Raw genomic sequence first — 20,109 nt, 5'->3', positions numbered from 1 at the left:
GGCCCGCGGAGAACTGCTGCAGCCGGACTCGCACCTTATTACGGGGAATCCGATTAGGGATCAAACAGCCGCAGTCAGGTGGCGTTAAGGGAGACGGAAAAGAAAAAAGAATAAGTCGTAACAAGTCCCGTGGTTCGGCGGCTCTGAACCAAGTTTCGCTGCGATGCGTCAACCCGGTGAATCACCCGCACAAAGGAGGAGGAGGAGGAGGAGGAGGAGGAGGAGGAGGACAACGAAAGATGGAGAGACAGGGACAGAAAGAGAGGAGGAGGAGGAGGAGGAGGAGGTACAAGAAGACTTCACCGTCACTCAGTCACACAGACCGCGCACCCCAAGGCAGCGGAGCGTCACTATTTCAGCTCCATCGGTGACTATCTTCTCCCGTCAATCTAATACGTGTACTCAATACTTCCATTCACGGGATTACATCGACAGTCGGTGCCTTTTTTGTTCTTCATCATCTCCGGAGTTGTCTGAGTCGATTTTATTTGAGCAGACTGATGATGTGAAAAGTTTGCGATTTTTGTTTTTTCTAAGGCAGCGAACTAATCTACAAGAGGAGAAGAGGGACATCCTCATCGGTTTATCTCAGCTCCTGCATCTGCCGCTGGAGGAACTTCTGAGAGCGCACTGGACGGAATAAAAGGATTTGGAGAAAATGAAGAGTTTTTGCGCAGGTAAGTGCATGAAGCTAAAACTTTGATGTGAGTTTAAAAAAAAAGAAGGAAAGTAAAAAAAATAAATATCTGACACCATAGGAGGCTATAGACTATCACTTCAATCTGCTATTTTTTCTTCTTTTAATTTTTCCGCCTGTATGGATAATGCCAATAGGCAAAATGGTGAATATCAAAATTTATGAACAAGTGCAGGACTGGGTGATACAGAATATATTTGGCGTGTGTTTTCTAATTTTGCACACTTTATAAATCATTTTATATCTTACACTTTAAATGTGCAAATAGCCAAAACTTAAGAATCTATTGATAATCATGCTCTAAATTTGTATTCACAGTGTTTTTGTAACTCTGGAAAGAAATTATTTCAAATGTTTCTATTAGAGCATCCAGCATATATTTGATTGGTCGTTGTGAGTAATTTATTCAAAAATTAGAAAATTAATGATGACGAGAATTAGAGGGTCATCATTACAACTCAAAGGTTATCAAAAGAAATATTGGACAGAGTAAAGAAAAGTCCACAAAAAATATTAATGGAACAAAAAAGAAACTAGATCAACACAGGGGATATTTTATTTACTTTTTATGTCATTTTGTATTTTTCTGATTTGCAGAGAAATGTGTTGACAATGTGAGCAGAACAAGAGCACAGGGAGTGGGAGAGAAAACACTGAGTGTGTGTGTGTGTGTGTGTGTGTGTGTGTGTGTGTGTGTGAGAGAGAGAGAGGGAGGGCTCTTATCCACAATAAAAAATGACATGAGTTGAGGGGTCGGAGGCAACTAAAGCCCCTGTCTAGTTAGCTGTCACCGATATGAGAAAGTACATGATTCACGTTAGTCAGGGTATGAGAGTGGACAGACACACACACACACACACACACTTTTCCCCTTGGGAAGACTGATGCGGCTGCCGCTCCATGTCTACTAGGGGTTGAGAGGGAGAGGGATAGGCAACACTGATGGTTGGCTGTGTGATGAAGTGATGTGCGGAACAGTAGATCAGCAACTTCCTCTCCTCCTCTTTCTCTTTCTCCCATTCCATCTCCTGCCATCCTCGATCACTCTCTTATGGGTGGTCAGATCCTCACTCTCCTACCCAGACGGGTGGTCAGATCATGTGAACCAGCTCGGCCATCAGCAAATATGGTGAAACTCTAGAAGGACAATAAACAGAGAGCAAACTGCTGCTCCTGATACTAAGAGCAAATAAACACACAGAAACCTCAGCAGTTGAAGAACATGCCACCTTTGACACACACACACACACACACATACACACACACACACACACACACACACACACACACACACACACACACACACACACATGGAGCGAGAGAGAGAGAGAGAGAGAGAGAGAGAGAGAGAGAGAGAGAGAGAGAGAGAGAGAGAGAGTGAGAGTCCAGGCCTGTTATGGCCAGGAGAGTTGAATTAGTGTCGGTGTGTTTCAGATATAAGTGTATGTGTGTGTTGGACCAGTGAGTTCAAACACACCAGCCAATAGAAGGAAACAGAGAAAGAGTAGAGAGAGGGAGAGACAGAGAGAGAGAAGGGGATGTGCAAAAGAGAAAATAAAGTGAGCCTTTCACATCTTTTGATTCGTTCAGCGCCATCCTCAATTCTTCACGGTGTACACACACACACACACACACACACACAGACACACACACACACACACACACACACACACACACACACACACACACACACAGGGATGTTAAGCCGATGTGTGGAGGGGGAGGTTTAGGGAGAGAGAAGGAGGAACCGGCGGTAGAGGGGTTAATGCAGTGCAGATTGACAGAAGTTAGCAGCACCCAGAGGGAAAGAGAGAGGAGAGAGAAGGGGGAATGATATAAAATGAGTCGGTCACGCTTTGAACAGTTACACATGCTGTTTACATTTTTCCCAAATTAACATGGCCCCTCGCTTCAGAAACCCCCCCACCAACTCCTTTTCCTATCCCTCCTTCCTCACAAATCCTCTCTTCCTCCTCGTCCTCCTCCTCCTCCTGCCCTCTGTCTCGATCCTTCAAGGCACAAAAATATCTTTCCTCACTTTCAGATCCTTCACTTAAGTACAAGTACTGATACTCTGCAATATAAAAGAAAATGGACAGTACTGTTAAAATAAGTAGTATCGACAGCTTTGTGCACCGAAGCATTAAAAGTAAAAGTGAAAATTATTCAGGAAGAATAATTTGTCAGTCTGCAATTAATATTGTTTATGTGTTTTTTATATATTGTTGATGAATTATAATTTTTTATACATTGTATGTTTTTTATTCATCAGTACACAACAAGTAACTATGGCTGTAAAATAAATGTAGTGGAGTAAAAAGTATGATATTTTGCTCTGAAATGTTGTGAAGCTGAAGTTCAAGGTGGCGTGTCCATAAATAGTCTACTCAAAGTAACAGATGAACATATTACTTTATTAGTCCCCAGAGGAAAGTTGTTGGTCGCCTGCATGCACAGTGAAAAATGACAAAATATACAAACAGCAGAGAACATATGAAAGTCATACTGCCACAGCAATAAGCCACAACACACAGAGTAATACATAATACAAGGGGACATTAGTGTCACTCAATACTCCGCCTAGCCACTAAACTAAGTCGTTAAGAGGTAAATTAAAAACTGAGGCTCTGAAAAAGGGGGGTGAGGGTGAATGAAAGATGTCGATGGAGGGAACGAGTGGAGCCAATTAGTGAAAGGAAGAGAGGGTAACGGTAATTAGGGGGAGAAAGGAAGGAAACTTTAAAATGGAAGTTCGCTGTTTCAGGAAGAATTACGGGCGAGACGGGGACAGATGAAATTCAGTATATGGCTCACCAAGAAATGGTTGAGTTTCTGGGCAGTAAATGTGTGTTTTCTTTCGCCGTTGTTTTTTGGGTCATCGGTGCTGTTTGCCAACTCCAGTGTGTGACCAGTGCCAAGTGGATCAAAAGGAAATTGAGTATGAACAAGAAAAAAACTCTGGAGGAAAGAATCTCTTGCGAGAGATGGTATAGTGCGTGTGCATGTATGTCTGTGTGTGCACACAATGGTTTGTTTATATCTATTTATTCAGTATAACGTTGGTGCATACATGGATCTACGCTCCAGCGCACAATCTGGATGCATATGTGTGCTTGTGTATGTGTGTGTGCGCGCGCACGTTTGTGTGTTGCGTTAGTAAAGGAATGCACATTTGATTGAGTACAGACTGCACATAAATCTGGCCTGTGACTGTACACAGACACACAACACCGACCCTGACCCCAGACTGTCAAACCCCTCCACCTCCACTCACCCTCACTCACCTAAGTGGCGGCCCAATGTGCGTCCCAGTCCAGTTCCCCCCCTGTGGCTCTGTCCCTGGCGTCAGTGTGTTGATGCGTGTTTGAGCCCCTGGCCTCCTGCGCAGGTGTGTTTATGTTTCGGGTAAGTGTCATGGCAGACAGCAAAATTGCCACCAGGTACAGTGCAGCAGAATGATTTAGAAAACTATGCGAGAGCCAAACAGCCTCTCAGGATTTGGCCCAGTGCAGGTCTTTTCTTTCAGCAAAGCCACGATGAGCCCGCAGCTCTGCCTCCGCCACGTTAGCTAGATGACAACAACTATGCGAGACAAGGCAGAGGGGGAATGTGACACTAAATTTTGTAAAGCTGAAAAAAATAAATGGTAAGATAAAACTGATAGGACTGTTAAAAGTTATGACATGTGGCTTGATAACAAATGTAACGTTAACACCAAGGTTCAAATTTTCACGTCGACTCTGAGACTGAATTTAAATCTGTCTTTTAACTCACTCACGACATGAGATGACATCAGTGTCCCATCCAGAAACATCAACATGCGACATGTCTGGGTCCATCAGTCACCTCTGTCTCCAGTGTCATTATCCCCTGACCCAGCAGATGAGTTCCACACAGATACAAATGAAGTGTGAAGAGTTTGAGGATGTTGCCCGCAGCTAGAACTTTTAGTTCAGGAAACCTTTTTTTCTCCCCCAAAATTGGCCAGCATGACTTGATTTATATTAAATCGTGTCAAAGTCTCACAATGTACCCTCATCAAAAGCATGTCATTACAATTTACAACAGTCCTCCTAATCAGTGTTGCACTGGAAATGATAAACATCTCATTTGGACCTGATTTATAACAACTTCCACGTACTGATATTTCCTCTCCGTTAAAGACTTCTTTCAAGTGGTTTGAGCAATGGAGGGCAACCTTTTTTGGCACCAGTGGCAGTTTTTCCCGCACCAGACTGGAGAGATTTACTTGCACATGGCGTTCCCACAATACCAAATTCTGTTTTAATAGTGCTTGTTTAAAACCTCAAATGGTGGTGCATGTCGGGAAACATGAAATACAAGTCCTCTCGGATGGAAGCAGAAGGCCTACAACGCCCACAAACACCGGGTCACTGGTTTACCAAAACACCGTCTGGCCTGTAAAATGTCGAGTGTGTTACGAGGCTCTCTTTTTTTTTGCCCTTGAACACAACCTTACGTCCCAAAATTCACCTCTGAACCCTGACCCTGTGGTGATGTTTGATTTTGACCTATTTGGAGCGCAGAAGCTCTGGCGCCAAAAACCTCATGTTCAGCTCTGTTTGGCAGATGGCAGCCAGACTGCAGCGTGTCAGATCTGACTTTACATCAGCGAAAACACAGCGAAGATTGAAAAAAAAAGCACCAAGATTTATTGTGAATAATGGAGCTCCCCTGTGAGCGCATAGGTATAAACCTAATGGGTATGTGTGAGAAAGCGTGCAGAGGGTCACACGCACATGAGCGCACAGGGGTGGGTCATGGTCGGCCGTTGTAGGGAACCCCTGTACTGCTGTAACGCAATCCTCCCACGGAGAATGTTCTGGTTTCAACCCTGCCCTGCGGAGTGTGCTTCTACTGCCAGGTACACAGACACAGCCCCAAGCCTGCAGGCATCTCCTTGAAGTCAGGCTACATGTCGACCGTAGTGTAGTTACTCAGTATGATATTATATAACAGCAACATGGCTCTGGGTTTGAGTTATCTCAGTTTACTCTTACAAAAGAGCAGTTGTTTTTAGCCACAGCGGAGGATGCCTTTCGACATGTCAGCGCTCAATCAAAACAACAAGAGCCTTCTGCGTCTGGCAACCATCTCAGAGCATGTGGCTGCAGACAAAAGGTTTGGATCAGTGTGGGTTACGTTTTTGGCCAAGGAGAATTTTCATTCTCCATCCCAGGCTCTGTTTTTCTTTTTTTTTTTCTTTTTTGGTACCTGTTTATTCCGTCTGAATACAATTTTGCAGACTGTGTGTCCTCTCGCTTCAGGGCTGTTTACTCAACTGAGAGTCAACTATGTCGTGTTGATTTCGGGGTGTTTTGATGCTAATGGAGGATGTTCAGTGGGAGGAGCCGGAGCTCGACGAGATCCAAATGTCCAAGCGTCTCTGAAAGATGCTATTTGCCCCTGACAGGTGATCAGGGTGTTTCTATAGGATGGTGTTGCGTGATGGTGGAAATTTCACCATCTGTGAAGGAGGCAGTTTTTTTAATCAAGCCCCTGGGGGCTTCTTTTTTCTGTCAAGGTTTTGTCCACATCATTTCAATAACGACCCTTCCAAAAGTTATTCTAATTTGAAACTGCCAGTTTCCCTCAGTCTGTCACTAAAGCTCAATTCATTTTATGAGTGTATTGTTTTTAAGTGTGGTTGTGTTGTTATTAATTCACTCATCTTACCATGATCATTACTGCAATTTGTACCGTAATCAAAGTGATTATCCACACTTGTCATCTCACTCATCGCTTCATTTTCTTTGTGATTATTTGACTGAGGTATAAAAAGAAATTTTCCATCTTGGATTAATTTTGAAAAGAACATTTCTCGCTTACTGCAATTATAACACATTCTCTCTTCGGGTTGCAAAACAGTCAGGCAGCACATTGGTATGTATAGAGAACATACCATCACAATGTTCCTACCCACAGCTGTTGGGGAGTGCATACGTCAAATGTAAGCGGTTGAGTCAGAGGAAAAGTGTTGACTGTTTTAGGTCAGAACTTGTTTTCATAGAACCACTGAGAACGTGTCGAGGGTAAATGTTTTGCAATCTGTTCAAGCTACTCACTTAAAGTGTCTTATTCATCCTGGAAGGGCCCGTCACGATGGGGAAGATGAAAGGGAGAGAGAAAAAAAGAGGGGCGATAGAAAGGGAGTATGAGAACTAATCAGGGTTAATTGACTGCTGTTATTTTGACCCGAGGCAGCGAAGAGATAAGGAGGAAAAGAGGGGAGGAGGAGATGAGAAGGGAAAAAAAGGAAAGTTTGAGTCTATGTGACTAATTCGCGAGGAGCAAAGAATGCAGTCGGTGAAGTAACGGGAGGCCCGAGGTGTGTCAGAGAGAGACAGAGTGAGCGAGCGAGACCAAGCTGACAGGGTCACACACATTGTGCAGAGCATATTTCACACCTGTTGAACAGCAGCATGTTTTGCCCCATAATTACAAGCATGAATCAGTCTGGGTGTCAGGAGGATGAGAGCGAGGAAAGGACGGCATAGGATGATGGAGAGCAGAGATTACGGAAGAGATGAGTGTCACGCTCGAGTGAGGTGCAGAGGAAGTGTTGAGACATGTGTTCGAAAAGAAAGGGGAAAGTGTGAAAGCCGAGTCGTCCAGAGCGAGCGAGCGAGCGAGCACGGGACGAAAATCAGTGGATGAAGTTTCTTAATGTTGAAAACCACCTTTCAGCTCCAATTTTCTCTGTTTGAAACCAGAGACAGAGGCACTAAGAGGTTTCCAGTGCCCCCCCCCGACACACACACACACACACACACACACACAAACACACACACATGCTCAAGCAGTGTATACTCTCACAGCAATGTGAACACACACACACACAGAACCTTGTACTTCTATGTTATTGAGGACACTCTTTGGCTTAATGTACACAAATACACACACACATACCCACACACTCACACACACACATGCTCAAGCGGTGTATACTCTCACAGCAATGTGAATTCAATCAACGTATATAATTACAGCTAGAAGCATTCTCACAAACACTCACGCAGTAACATAAAACACATACACAAACACTCTGAAACATAAACACGAAGTCTGCAGCAAACACACCAGTGATGCAAACACATTAATGTTTGTGATTGGAAAGAGAGCCACATGTCTTTGTTTTGGGGATATTGGTCAGGAATGAACGTGTGTGTGTGTGTGTGTGTGTGTGTGTGTGTGTGTACTTGTATGGCTGTACACCGTAAGGACCAGTTTGAGTTTTAGACCTTTGGAGTGAGGCCGCTTTGGCCGTCCTCACTTTTTGACACACCTGTGTTGATAGACATACAAAATCATGTGTGTGTGTGTGCGTGTGTTTTAGCGGCTTTTTGCCTGACAGCGTGGTGAACTGAGCATAGGAGCCATTTGTCTGACTGTCTGAAGCTATTAAGCGAGGTTTTATTTGAAGCCAGAGTAAACCTCCGACATGCAGAAACCTCTAAAATTAGATTGGAAACGGAAAAAGCTTTATTGGCAGTGTCAGATGACTCTGACCTGGCAATATGTAAACACACGAGGCCATCGCCATAGAGACAAAGAAATAAACCAGAATATTGTAAAAAATTCCTATAAACTCGAGCGAGGCTTGGAAACTGTTGCAGCAGAAGATTTTTGATCTGCTGAGTTCCCAAGTCATCAAATTAATAAAGGAACTTCAAGTAAAATAATCACAAAATGTCTGAGAAAATAATGTCCGAGACAAATTACATCTCATTGTTGTGATTACGAATACCTCTGCAGTGCGTTAATTATCACGTTGACACCCATGATTTGAGTGTCATTAAAGAAACATATCTGTCTGTCTGAGCCTTTTAATCAGAGTTTTGAATCTTCAAGTCTTTTAATTTTTTATTTTATTTCTCCACAGTCCATCAACATCAGCTCATCCTGCTATTGGCTGCTGCCATGGTGACGGCCATGGATTCGTCACACAGCCTGGCCAGTGAGAGGAGTTCAATAGAAAGCACGTATGAGCTGACCAAATACCTGGAGTATCAGCTGAAGGAAATCAAAGATGTATATGTGAGTAATTATTTGTTTCAGTGTGATCTCACAATCATATTATTAAAGCCATCATCAACAGCAACATTTAAAGGTCATAGACAATATAAAGATAATCAGATGAAAATAGCTCACCCCTGAATAAATTTAATCACAATTACAAACACAGCAACAAAGGTTCCCAGGTTCCCATTAAAGCAGCTATCATAATTTAAACGACAATGTGAAGTGATGCTTGTAGCCATGAGCCTCCAGAGAATTATCACCTGAACAAAGTGCAAGTTGGCCCAAAAACAAAATTATAGGAGAGTGAATATTGATATTGATATGACTCTATGAATGTGGAGTTTTGATGATAAAATATCATGATGATATGTTGGATTGTTTAATTCATACACAGCAAACAGCAAAGTAGAAACAACATGTGGTCTGAAACTTCTTGATGACGAGAATGTGTGCGTTCCTCCAACAGTGTGTTCTCTGGCAAACTCATGATTCACGACAAAACCCAGGAAAGCTCGAATCCAATCAGGAAATCGTTGTTGCTGTGAAAATAATTTGCACTCAACAGCTTGTTTGTTCATCTGTGTGTTGATGTCTCTGGGGCTGGTTTCAGACATGAACTGTCCGAGTCAGACGGACGCGTTCACACAAACAGGAACATTTACAGAACATTCTGTGGCACCTGGGACATGCAGGAGGCAGGACATGACGAAAATTTCATTTGGGAAAGGGATTTTGGTGTTTTTTTGTGTACAGTCACCAACACTCGCTCGCTGTGAATTCTCTGGAGATTTCCCTACTGTATTCCCACATGGGCTCACTCAGACATTCAGGAAATTTTACTTGGGGGCTGGCAGGAAAAGTTCAAGAAAATGTTTGGACAACATTTTGCATATCTGAACTTTAGCGTAGCAATCAAGCTGTGTTAAGTGTTACGGTGCATGAAGTTCCCAAGCTATACAAATGAATAATAAACCAGAATTTTCCTTCAATCCTTCTCATTATTTTGTTCTCCTTTTTGTTTGCCTCCTGCAGCTCACCTACCTGGGGCCTCCGTTCAACGAGAAAGACTTCTCCCCACCGCGGCCCAACAGCACGGCTCTGTCCCTGCCCAGTGCGGCCACCCGCCTGGAGCTGTGGCATGGCCTGGAGAACCAAGCCCGGCTCGCCCAGAACCAGAAGGCTTACTCTGTGCTGCTAGCGGCTGTCAGGGAGTTGGCTCGCTCCACCCTCTGCCCCTCCCTCAAGACCTCCCTGCTGCACTTTTGCACAGGCTTGGACGGACTGCTGGGCTCAATATCCGCGCTGATGACCACGCTCGGTTACACACTTCCCCCTTCATCTGCAAACATGAGAAGTAACGCAGGCGAGCTGCAGTACACTCAGAGGGTGGCAGGAGGCGACCGACCGGCTCCACTGATGAGCCAGAGCCTGTACAGGCCTAAAGCCGGGACGAGGACAGAGTCCAGTCAGCGTAACAACCAGAAACGTAGCGGGATGAGGTTGATCAGAGGAGAGCGGGAGGACGGCGTCAACGTGGACCTGATGGAAAAGAGAAGGGGGAAAGAGGGGAGGAGAGCAGAGGCGACCACAGCCGGAGGAAGGAGTGGCGGATCGAGGGAGAAGGGAAGAGGAGAAAGAGGGCGGAGAGGAAAGAGGGAGGAGCCTGAGAGCAGGTGGGCAGCCAGCGAATTAGAGAGCGTAGGGGAGGAGGGAGAGGAGGAGCTGGAGCGAGAGGTAGGGGCGGAGGGATGGGGGAGCAGGAGGTTGTTGAGTATCAGCGAGGATGGAGAGGAGAACGAGAGGCAGTCGGAACCTGGGGTCGGGTCGTTGTACCTGGGCACACAGAGCTCCAGCTCCCTTCGACAGCCAACCATTGAAAACAACAACGACAACAATCAGTATAGCTACAACCTGTACTCACACCCCCCCGACACACTCAGGAAGGAAGATGGATTTATTGTAGTGAAAAGCCGAGGGCTAATGGTGGTGGAGGAAAAGCAAATAGATATGCAAGCTACCTCCTCTTCCTCCGCTTTCTATCACCAGCGTCGGCCTCCACGCTCCCTCTTCTCCCCCACCCTCCCACCTCCTCTCGACACCCTCTCCCTCCTCTACCAGTTCGGAGCAGGTGAGAAGCACACCCTCCTGCCCCAGCCCGTCCCTCTGTCTTTACAAAGGGGCACCTCCCTCCTTTCACCTCCTCTGACTCCGCTGCTCTCCTCCACCTCCTCCTCTTCCTCCTCTTCACTCCTGTCAGTGCGGCCAACAATGAACGACTTTGCCAGGAAGGTGGAGGGGTTTTGGATATTGCGGGAGCTGCAGAGTTGGTTGTGGCGATCGGCGAAGGACTTCAACCGCCTCAAGAAGAGACTCCGAGGTTGAAACACTGAAACGAGACTGGACACTTCACGCGGGCGCGCGTGCACACACACACACACACACACACACACACACACACACACACACACACACACAAATGTGCAGTATATTGGAAATCTATTTGCACAAAATCTGAGTGGAAACGAACTGAGAGCTTCAACAGACAAAAGCATATAAACACACTCATGCTTAACACACTCATTCATACTGTACTGGAATAAGTGAATGAAGTACTTGGCCGGTCACCAGAAGCGCTAATGGAATATAACACACACAAAGCCAACACATTACCAGCACTGTCACCAGCCTGGTGCACATAGCAGCTCATTGAGCGAGACACACTGAGACTGGGCCGAGTTACCGGACTTCACGGCTCATAGATCAACAGAAATACCACTGTAGGTGGTTAGACACACACGCACACACGAGGGGAGACTTAGTGACGAGGGGGACAGTGCAGCCATTGAGCGAAAACTGATTCAGTGACCCCCAGATGTGTGAATCAGCAAACATTCGTTTTTTTCTAAAGGCAGAAGGGAAAATTTCTGAATGGGAAAAAGACAAAAGGAGAGAGGGGAGAAATGGCCAGACGGGCGAAGAGGGCACGGAGGAAGAGGCAGAGAGGGAGAGGAAGACGGGAGGAGGCGTGAGTCAGGAAATAACGGGCAGAGTGGTATTGCTGAGTAATCGAAAGATGGCTGGTCAGTTACAGTAACTCTACAAGAGCGCTACACATGCTGTCCAGACAGAGAGGTGGTCAAACACACACACACACACACACACACACACACACACACACACACACACACACACTGCTGCTTTTGATTTAGTGCTCATAACCTTTATCCTTTTTAAAGATTTCATTCCATAGCAAGAATTTTTTAACACAATCTTACACATTTTTTATAATGGATTTATTTGCCTACAAAAAAATCTCAGTAGATTAGCAGTCAAGACATTTGGAATTGGGAAATTGTTTTTGGGAAATAGCTTAGAAAGAGAAGACTGGAAACAGGGAGTCAGCAAGCCTGGCTCTGTCCCCATCTGCCTACAGCTAGCACCTCTAACACTCACTAGTTACCCTATTGTATCCCGTTTATTTAATATGTACAACAGCTGAAGTGTAAAAATGTCAAGTTGCAGTTCTCGAGTCTTGTTCTCACCTTGAGATTGCCACAAAAATCTGCAGAGACTCAAGGTCCAAAGTCCCTAGTCCTTACCAAAAAGTGGTTCAGCATTTAAACCCTGCATAAAACCTGTCACTTTTAACGTTGTGGTAATCAAACCATTATTCGTATGGAGACAGTTCCAGTGTACATTTCCCCTCTGAAACCACAAATTGCCAATTTTACATAATAATATTTGCATGAATTAAAAAAACAAAACAAGACATGACGTTTTAAAAAGTGATCTTAAGAAGTGCTGCTCTCAAGCACCGGCTCCGCAGCTGCACTTGCTGATATGCACCTCCTTAAATATGGAAGTGCAGATCAAGGCCCCGGCAGCGACCAAGACACCACATGGTGACTGGTCAAAACAGGCGGCTTGTGTTTCTGTTTCATGTAGCGAAGCCGTTTCCACTGCACAGTTTCGGCTAGTCAAAACAACAGCAGTCTGCCGCTGTCAATGAAAATATGGTGACGGTACAGTCGGTCTGTGGAATACAATTAAAGCACCACGTGACCTGGTCATTAATGATACATCCATGTGGTGTTGACGTGGTGCTATCAATGGGTGAAATCTGACGCCCAACCATAAATCAGAGCCTACACTGTAGGTATCTATGTCGGCACCTCCCTTCTGTGGATCGTAAATCTGACTTCAGTCTTTCTGCTAAGCTAAACTCACCATCAGACATGAGGGTGCTATCAAACTACTTGTCCAACCCTTGAAAGCAAGAAAGTTCCCAAACCGTCAAACTGCTCCTCTTAGTCACTTCGCACTCCTTAACCCAAAAATTAGGCACAGTGAGGTGGATGTTTCATGCCTTTTTAAACGTGACACGTGTTCAATTTTTTTCTCCCCTTTTTGCAATTTAGCTTGTTTTTCAGTCTGCGTTTTTGCAATGTGCCTTGGATGACATGGCTAAAGGTTATGGATCATATCTCTATAATATTTATTGAACAAGATGTTTATTTATTGTTTTCTCCAGTGTGAAAATACTGTTTTGTTACTCAAGAGAGAATAAATAGTAGCTTTTGTACAGAGCGTGGTATTATTGGTCATTTGGGAGCCCATTGGGAGGAAAGACAAAAATGCATATGGGATTGTTGTTTGCAATGGTTTCAGTTTTATAGGGATGGTTACGGGTGATTGGCACAAGGGGAGAGGAGTTCTCTGGAAAACAAAGGCCGACTCACATTCATGGCAGCAAAAAAAAAAAAAGAAAAGAAAAAGGGCGATTGAGGCGCGGTATGAGAGAGTTTTTATTTGTCTGTCCGGGTGAAAATTTACGATCTTTCTTTTTTCCTTTCATCTCTCGCTTCCCACCTCCCACTGCATCATTCCTCCTCCCACTTTGCTTTCCTTTCTCATCACACTATCTCACGAAGCTCCTCTTCCCCCCAGAAGAAACATCCCTCCGACCGGTGACAGTCAGGGATTTACGTGAGCGCAAACAGGCACAGGTACAAACACACCCCACATAATCCCACCCAGCTCTCTTGTTGTGTCTGTTTCAAAGCCGCCATTCTCCCTGTCGCTGTCAGAGCCTCTGCCTCTTCTCGTTTTTTGTTGTTGTTTTTTTTGCATGTCCCTTGTCTTCCACACCCTCTCTTCCTGACCTTTAATCTTTTAAAAAAAAATTATCTTTCTTGTTTTGGCTTTATTGCCCTCGACTATGCCCTTTTCCCACGTGCGCTGCAGCTCTCTGGCTCCCTCTCCTTGCCTCAGGCCAGACATTAAGGGATCAATGAGAATCTCCCTTCCATCACCTCCGAAGAACGCACCTGCACACGCCCACTCTGACACACAAACAGTCACCCACACACAAATATGGGCTCTGGCGAACAAAGTGCAGCCATGAACCTTCAAAAAGCTGCATTAGCCGAGCAGGAAGCGACAACAATAAATGAGTCAACTGTGTCAATACTGACACATCATCACACACACTCATGATTTTCACTATGTGGGGGAAAGGGTTAATGCTGACAAAGCCATGACACATATGTATGTATATACACACACACACATACACACACATACACACACACACACACACACACACACACACACACACATACGTACACACTTACATAGGGCTGTGTTTTTTTTTACACATTCAGTAAGCAATGACTGAGGGGTTGCCAGTAGTTAACAAAGGCAGCTTTGTATGGTGTGTGTGTGTGTGTGTGTGTGTGATTGAGTGATTGTGTGTACGTGTGTACGTGCATATTATTTGCCCCTGTGTGGGCTTGCAAACGCAGCACGTGTGTGAATCATTATCTCTATGTGTCATAACTTCATTGGAATGAAGTCTGTCATGCGTAGCGATCTAACAGCCATCACTCACTGTTTTCTCCCTCTGTCTCCTTTCTGTCGGCCTCTCTCTGTCAGCGTAGCAGAGACAAATTGCTGTAACTAATACGTAACAGGATAGCTGAGCCCGGCTAGTTGTCGAGTCCTTCGATCAGAGCAGAGTGAGTGACAGGCCGTCGTCATCACCGGGGCCTGTTGGGTCTATGAGGCAGCTGCTCACTGGAGAACTCTGCTCCTGCTCAGACAGGCCTGAAGGTCTGATTGGCAGGCGGTGATCTAATGTAAGACTAATGACCCAGAGAGCGGTGGGATGTGTGGGCGACTTTTATTTGCTCTTGCAGAGCATCTCTTATGCGTCCTTTGCTCCACAATCCACCTCCTTTTAGTCTCAAAGAAGAACACCAAGATTCCTCTGTGTCCCCCTTAAGGTCAAGAAAAAATTATAAAAAATGCAAAAAATACATATACTTTTCATTCCACTTATTCCTTTTGCACATACTGCATATTAATGATAATGCAACTCGAACACTGACAGCTGGGTTGCAGATTTGGGACTTCATTTGAGGCAATTTATGAGACTTCACGCAACTTCCTCTGGAGCCAAAACAGGCTGTCCACACCAATAGCGATAACTATAAATATATTGCTTTAAAAACCAATAACAATGACAGTTGCAAACAATGTTATTGCTGGGATCCCTTCCAGAGCGATTTGATGAACAACAGAAACACAGAAAAGCCAATAGAAATACTGTGCAACCAAATGTACAGAGCTTCAAGATGAACACCTCACTCTCAACATGTCACGTTGAGCACATCACGTTCAAGCTAATTATTTGCAACACAGAGGCTTGTGTGTCTCTGGGGTTTTACATAACTCCACTTATGCTTCATACCAGTCTCAGATCAAAGCAAAAAATAACATTATCACAAAAAGAAAAGGTGAAATAATAAAAAATGGATGCCTTATCATTTATCAATACAGGAGACTCTTGTTTGTTTTTTGAGGAACATTGAAGATGTTCTTGCATGAATACAGCAATCCCGAAAAATAAAGCTGAATATGCTTAAATCCACTTAAATTTTGTTTCCAAAAGCAATGATATTGATAGTGGGTGAGAATAACACCTTTCAACCCTTGTGCTCATGTTATAGAATAAATCACAGAACAAAGTTTTCAAGTTATGTAGGAAAAATGTCAAATGAGTTTTAGAAAATGTACTTAATTTGTAAACCAGATGAGAATATATAGAAGAGCTGTTTATATCAATAAGCAGCTCAGTTACATGAGTGAAAATAATAATGATAATAATAATAATGATAGTAATGGTAATGGTCATAATAAAAATTATACAATGTAAATAATAATGAGAAATGTCTATTACAGGTCATCTTTCTCTCGCGGACAACTTTCAATATGATTTTCGAGTCACATGATGATTGTGGTGTGTGTGATGTCATCGTTGAAGCTGACCAATAGACCGATCTCCCCAAAAACTTTTATATTACTTTAAGACACACAGACGTGGAGCTGCTCTCGGACCTCCTCTTCCTCCCAGTCGCTCTATATCCTTTCTTGTCTCACACTGTCTCCCGATCTTTTCTCCATATGTCCCTCCGTCTTCCTCCCTCTCCGTGCCCTCTCAAACTGCACAAGGAGCCATTTTGTGTCATTTTATATCACTTTTGCTTCATTTTCACCGCGTGTGTGCCCTTTTATCTGCTACAATCAAACCCTTTCACGCTTCCCTTAAATTCCCTCGGCCACCCCCGCGTTCTCTGCCTCTTTTTCCATCTGTCTGTCTCCCTCTCTCCGTCTCCTCTTCCCTCTCCCTCCCTCCCTGCTCTGCTCACCTGCAGCACATAAAAATTCCTCCTTCCTTTCTCCAGAGAATTGCTCAGTCGCTCAGGGATTTACTACATTCTTCTTTAGCTCTCCCTCTCCCACTTTCTCTCCATTTCTGTCTCTCCTTGTTTGGCAGCACTACACAGTTTTCAATTCAGCATATCTCCTCCTTTGTCCTTTTAACACATTTCTGTCCTTCTCCAAAGCCCCCGTGTGTTTTCTTTCTCCATCCCTCCCTGTCATTATAATATCACATACTAATCCTATACCTGTTGTTTCCATGACCCCACCTTGATTTTTTTTTGACGTATTCCTCAGCACCCACTCTACCTGCCCCACCTGGCCTCTCCCTCCTGCTGGGTTTCTGCCATGACGAGGAACATCCCGCCTCCACTTACTTAGCTGGAGGGTACAGGGTTGGGCCGCAGCTTCTCACCGCCGTTGTTGGGCTGGTGGGGATGGGAGTGGAGGTGTAGGGGTGCTCCAGGGCCCGGGGCCTGGGATGAGGTTGATTTATGAGTTAATCAATCGGTTGTCCGTGTGAGTGAGCAAAACCGCAGAGATGTGTGAGTTCTTTCATGTTACTGTCTGTGCGTGATGACTTAGTCCCTTAGGAAAACACTGGGAGCTGTCATTGCCCATGTTGCTCAGCTCCTCGACATGTTTTCAAAAGTAATTAGGGAGAAAATTGGGGCTGGGCGTTCATTCATCTGATGGTTGAATGGCTTGTATGTGTGGCTGTTTGTGCACGGTGTTGAGGGCTCACAGAAGTCTTACCTGACCGTGAAAAGTCATGACATCACATATGTGCACAGGGTAAATGTTGGCCTCTGAAAGAAACTCAGAGAAGCGCGAGCCTTGATTTAATGTGACAACAAACAGTCGTCTTCTTCCCTCTCACTGTCGACTGAAAGTCAGACCGTGTTCTCATTTGCACGTTGTGTTTCTGTGGATACCCCTGCCCACATTGTTTATGGTAATTTATTTAGTTTCCCTTTTTCATTTATTTTATTTACTTAAAGTTTATTTTTTGAATTTCTGAATAAATGTATATAACTGAGAACGCCTGTTAGCTAATTAACAATGACTTATGGAGAAGGGATGGGATTAAATATGTGTGTACTTCTTCACGCTCCTTTTCGGACAAAAGAATTATCAAATATTTGTGATTCATGCATCGCTATGCAATCTATTTTGTGTAATAATAATAAGATTATAATTCTTTGTATTACTTTTTCTGTTTTCTTTGACATGTTCAAAATAAATGTTCAATCAATCAATCAATCAAACATTGTAACCCCGGAACAAAACAAAAAGGCCAAACTGTCTTCTCTTTTCTTTCCCTCTTTTCATTTGGCGCACACTGTTGCCCATAAACACTAACGCTGTGCTGAATGATCAGACGCAGATAAGGACGCAGGTACTTTTCCTCAGAGCTCCTCGGGAAGTTGTCAACACCACTTTTAGAATTGGGGTTTGATCTGACTGAGAGCTCGTCCACTGTGCGCCCACCTACACCTGCAACCATGCACCTATCGGACGGCTGTCAATCAAGCTGTGCCCACGCTTTATCGTCTATTTGACTCTAAATGGGACCGTGATTTACAAAATCAACGTCATGTTGTATTGAAGAAGATTTTAAACGAGAGGTTGAGCCCTCAAAATCCTCAGGACAAATGTTTACTGACATTAGAATTAGAATAATTTTTATCATAGAATTCTATAGAAACTGTTTCTACTTTAGAGACTGTTTGAATATCAGGTGTTTCAGTTTAAGAGCAGTTGTGTGTTGTAAAGTTTTCATGCACTTTTGTGTTTTGCTGTGCCTCTGCTCTTTTTGTCCTCTCTCACTGTCTCCCCACTTCTTGCCTGTCATTTATATTGTATGCATGTTTTTATGTGTATGTGGTGAGAGAGCGATGAAAAGAGAAAACAAGCAAGTCAAAGGAGATTGAGAGAGAAATCAGAGCCAGATGAGAGAGAGATGATCAAGGTTGGATGGCATCTAATACACCTGATAGCTGACATGCATCCTGGCAAAAGCATAGACACACAAATTCAAAACAGAGGGAGAGGTATATAGGGGGGCAGCCAGGGTAGAGAGAAACAGAGTGAGATAAACATCCATCCGCATCCAAACCCAGGATATATCCCCCTTTGTTCCCCGAGCCAAGCTATCCTGAGGTGGTTTCAGCAGCTACAGCCAGGACCTTCCCTCCACGCTTTTGTTTTGCCCATTTTATGACAATCATATTTCTCCCCGTACCTCGTGAAACATCATATATGATTAATGTCTGCAGTGGATTGTGCGAGCGAAAAGATTTTCTTTTCCCTGCGGCCTTAGGTGGGAGTCAATGACGCATTTTACATGTTGCTGTGTCGCGGTCGACGTTACATGTTTGACATGTCACGCTTTGTTAGAGTCTAAAACGCCTGTTTTGGACCAGCTGTCCACCCACACTAGGAGGACTTACATTGCTCTCTCTCATTCTTTCACATGCACGCGTGCGCACACACACACACACACACACACACACACACACACACACACGCACACACATCTTCATCCTTGAGATTGGTGCGAAAGGTAAATAGAAAGCTTTTAAACTGTCTGTGGGACACAAAGGCAGGAGTCTCCCTCACACATACACTCACAGTCTCACACTTAGGTGGAGACATTACTTTGACCTATACCCTGATCTTAACCATAACAAATGGCCTCAACCACACCATCCATCCATCCATCCGTCCAAAAAAATCAAGTCAACTGATATAATCTATACATTTCTTTTTGTTAAAAAATCTCCTAAACAGATGAAATCCAATTATCTGTACAGCCAAAGTCTGATAATGCTGACAGATTTCTGTTATTGTCCAAAATCTCTAAAACACAGTAATGAGCCAAGTTTTTAAAAAAAATTACAGAGCCCAGTTTTTGTAATAATTCTAGCCTTACTCAGCATAAAGCCTAAAAGAATGAAAGTATCCATTTAATCTTCAGGAACCAACTGGCTTGGGGCTGGGGGAGACTAAATCAATCCATAGTTTGTTTTGGTCTTTTGAGATTTGTAGGCGACAACAGAATATTCCAGGCCATGTTTTTTAACCCAGCATTAACCAAAGACATGAGCCTTGAAAAATGATTTCAGGATTTCTCACCAGTCTCAGGCAATTTTCCACACTGTCACTGTTTAAAATATAATATTTAATACTAACCATATATGAATTAGTTATTTTATAATACTTTTTGTTAAATAAAAGTACACATTCACACCCTACATTGTCTTGCACACACCTGCAGACACAACACACAGACATTTGTTCACTGCTCACAGTTTTTTTTTCCTCCCACAGTGCATCATTTCAAAAGGCAGAACCAAATAGTTTCCCATTCCAGGCCTGGAAAGCACACAGAGCATATCTTTTTACGGTCTTCTTGAAAAAAAATCCCACAATAATATGATGCTATTTCTTCATTCCGTCACGCTGTCTGAGTTTTCTTTTCTTTAATTCTTTTTTTTTTCTTGGGTCCAAAACAAACCCGAGCAAGGCATGTGCTTGTGTCTGCCTGGAACGACACACGGGGATGAGCGGGTAAGAAACGTTTGGAGAAAGTCCTGACCAGATGGATGAATGAGTCCGATTAACGTCCTATTTGTGTGACACCA

General features: G+C 44.0%; 1 protein-coding gene across 2 annotated transcripts; it reads left to right on the top strand.

Annotated features, from left to right (window-relative positions):
• Nucleotides 1-270: 270 nt before the first annotated feature.
• Nucleotides 271-13,322, top strand: clcf1 (cardiotrophin-like cytokine factor 1). Of its 2 annotated transcripts, XM_047334693.1 has the most exons (4): nucleotides 271-434; nucleotides 538-677; nucleotides 8,601-8,755; nucleotides 9,773-13,322. In XM_047334693.1, exons 2-4 carry the CDS (start codon nucleotides 659-661, stop codon nucleotides 11,120-11,122), a joined length of 1,524 nt encoding a protein of 507 aa, XP_047190649.1. In that variant the 5' UTR covers nucleotides 271-434; nucleotides 538-658; the 3' UTR covers nucleotides 11,123-13,322. The 2 variants fall into 2 exon arrangements, with proteins under 2 accessions (XP_047190649.1, XP_035506702.2); XM_035650809.2 differs by having other exon boundaries at nucleotides 271-677.
• The last annotated feature ends 6,787 nt before the right edge of the window (nucleotides 13,323-20,109 follow it).

This window comes from Scophthalmus maximus, chromosome 9, assembly GCF_022379125.1.
Source record: "Scophthalmus maximus strain ysfricsl-2021 chromosome 9, ASM2237912v1, whole genome shotgun sequence".
NCBI lineage: Eukaryota > Metazoa > Chordata > Actinopteri > Pleuronectiformes > Scophthalmidae > Scophthalmus > Scophthalmus maximus.
This window is presented reverse-complemented; position numbering and strand designations above follow the sequence as displayed.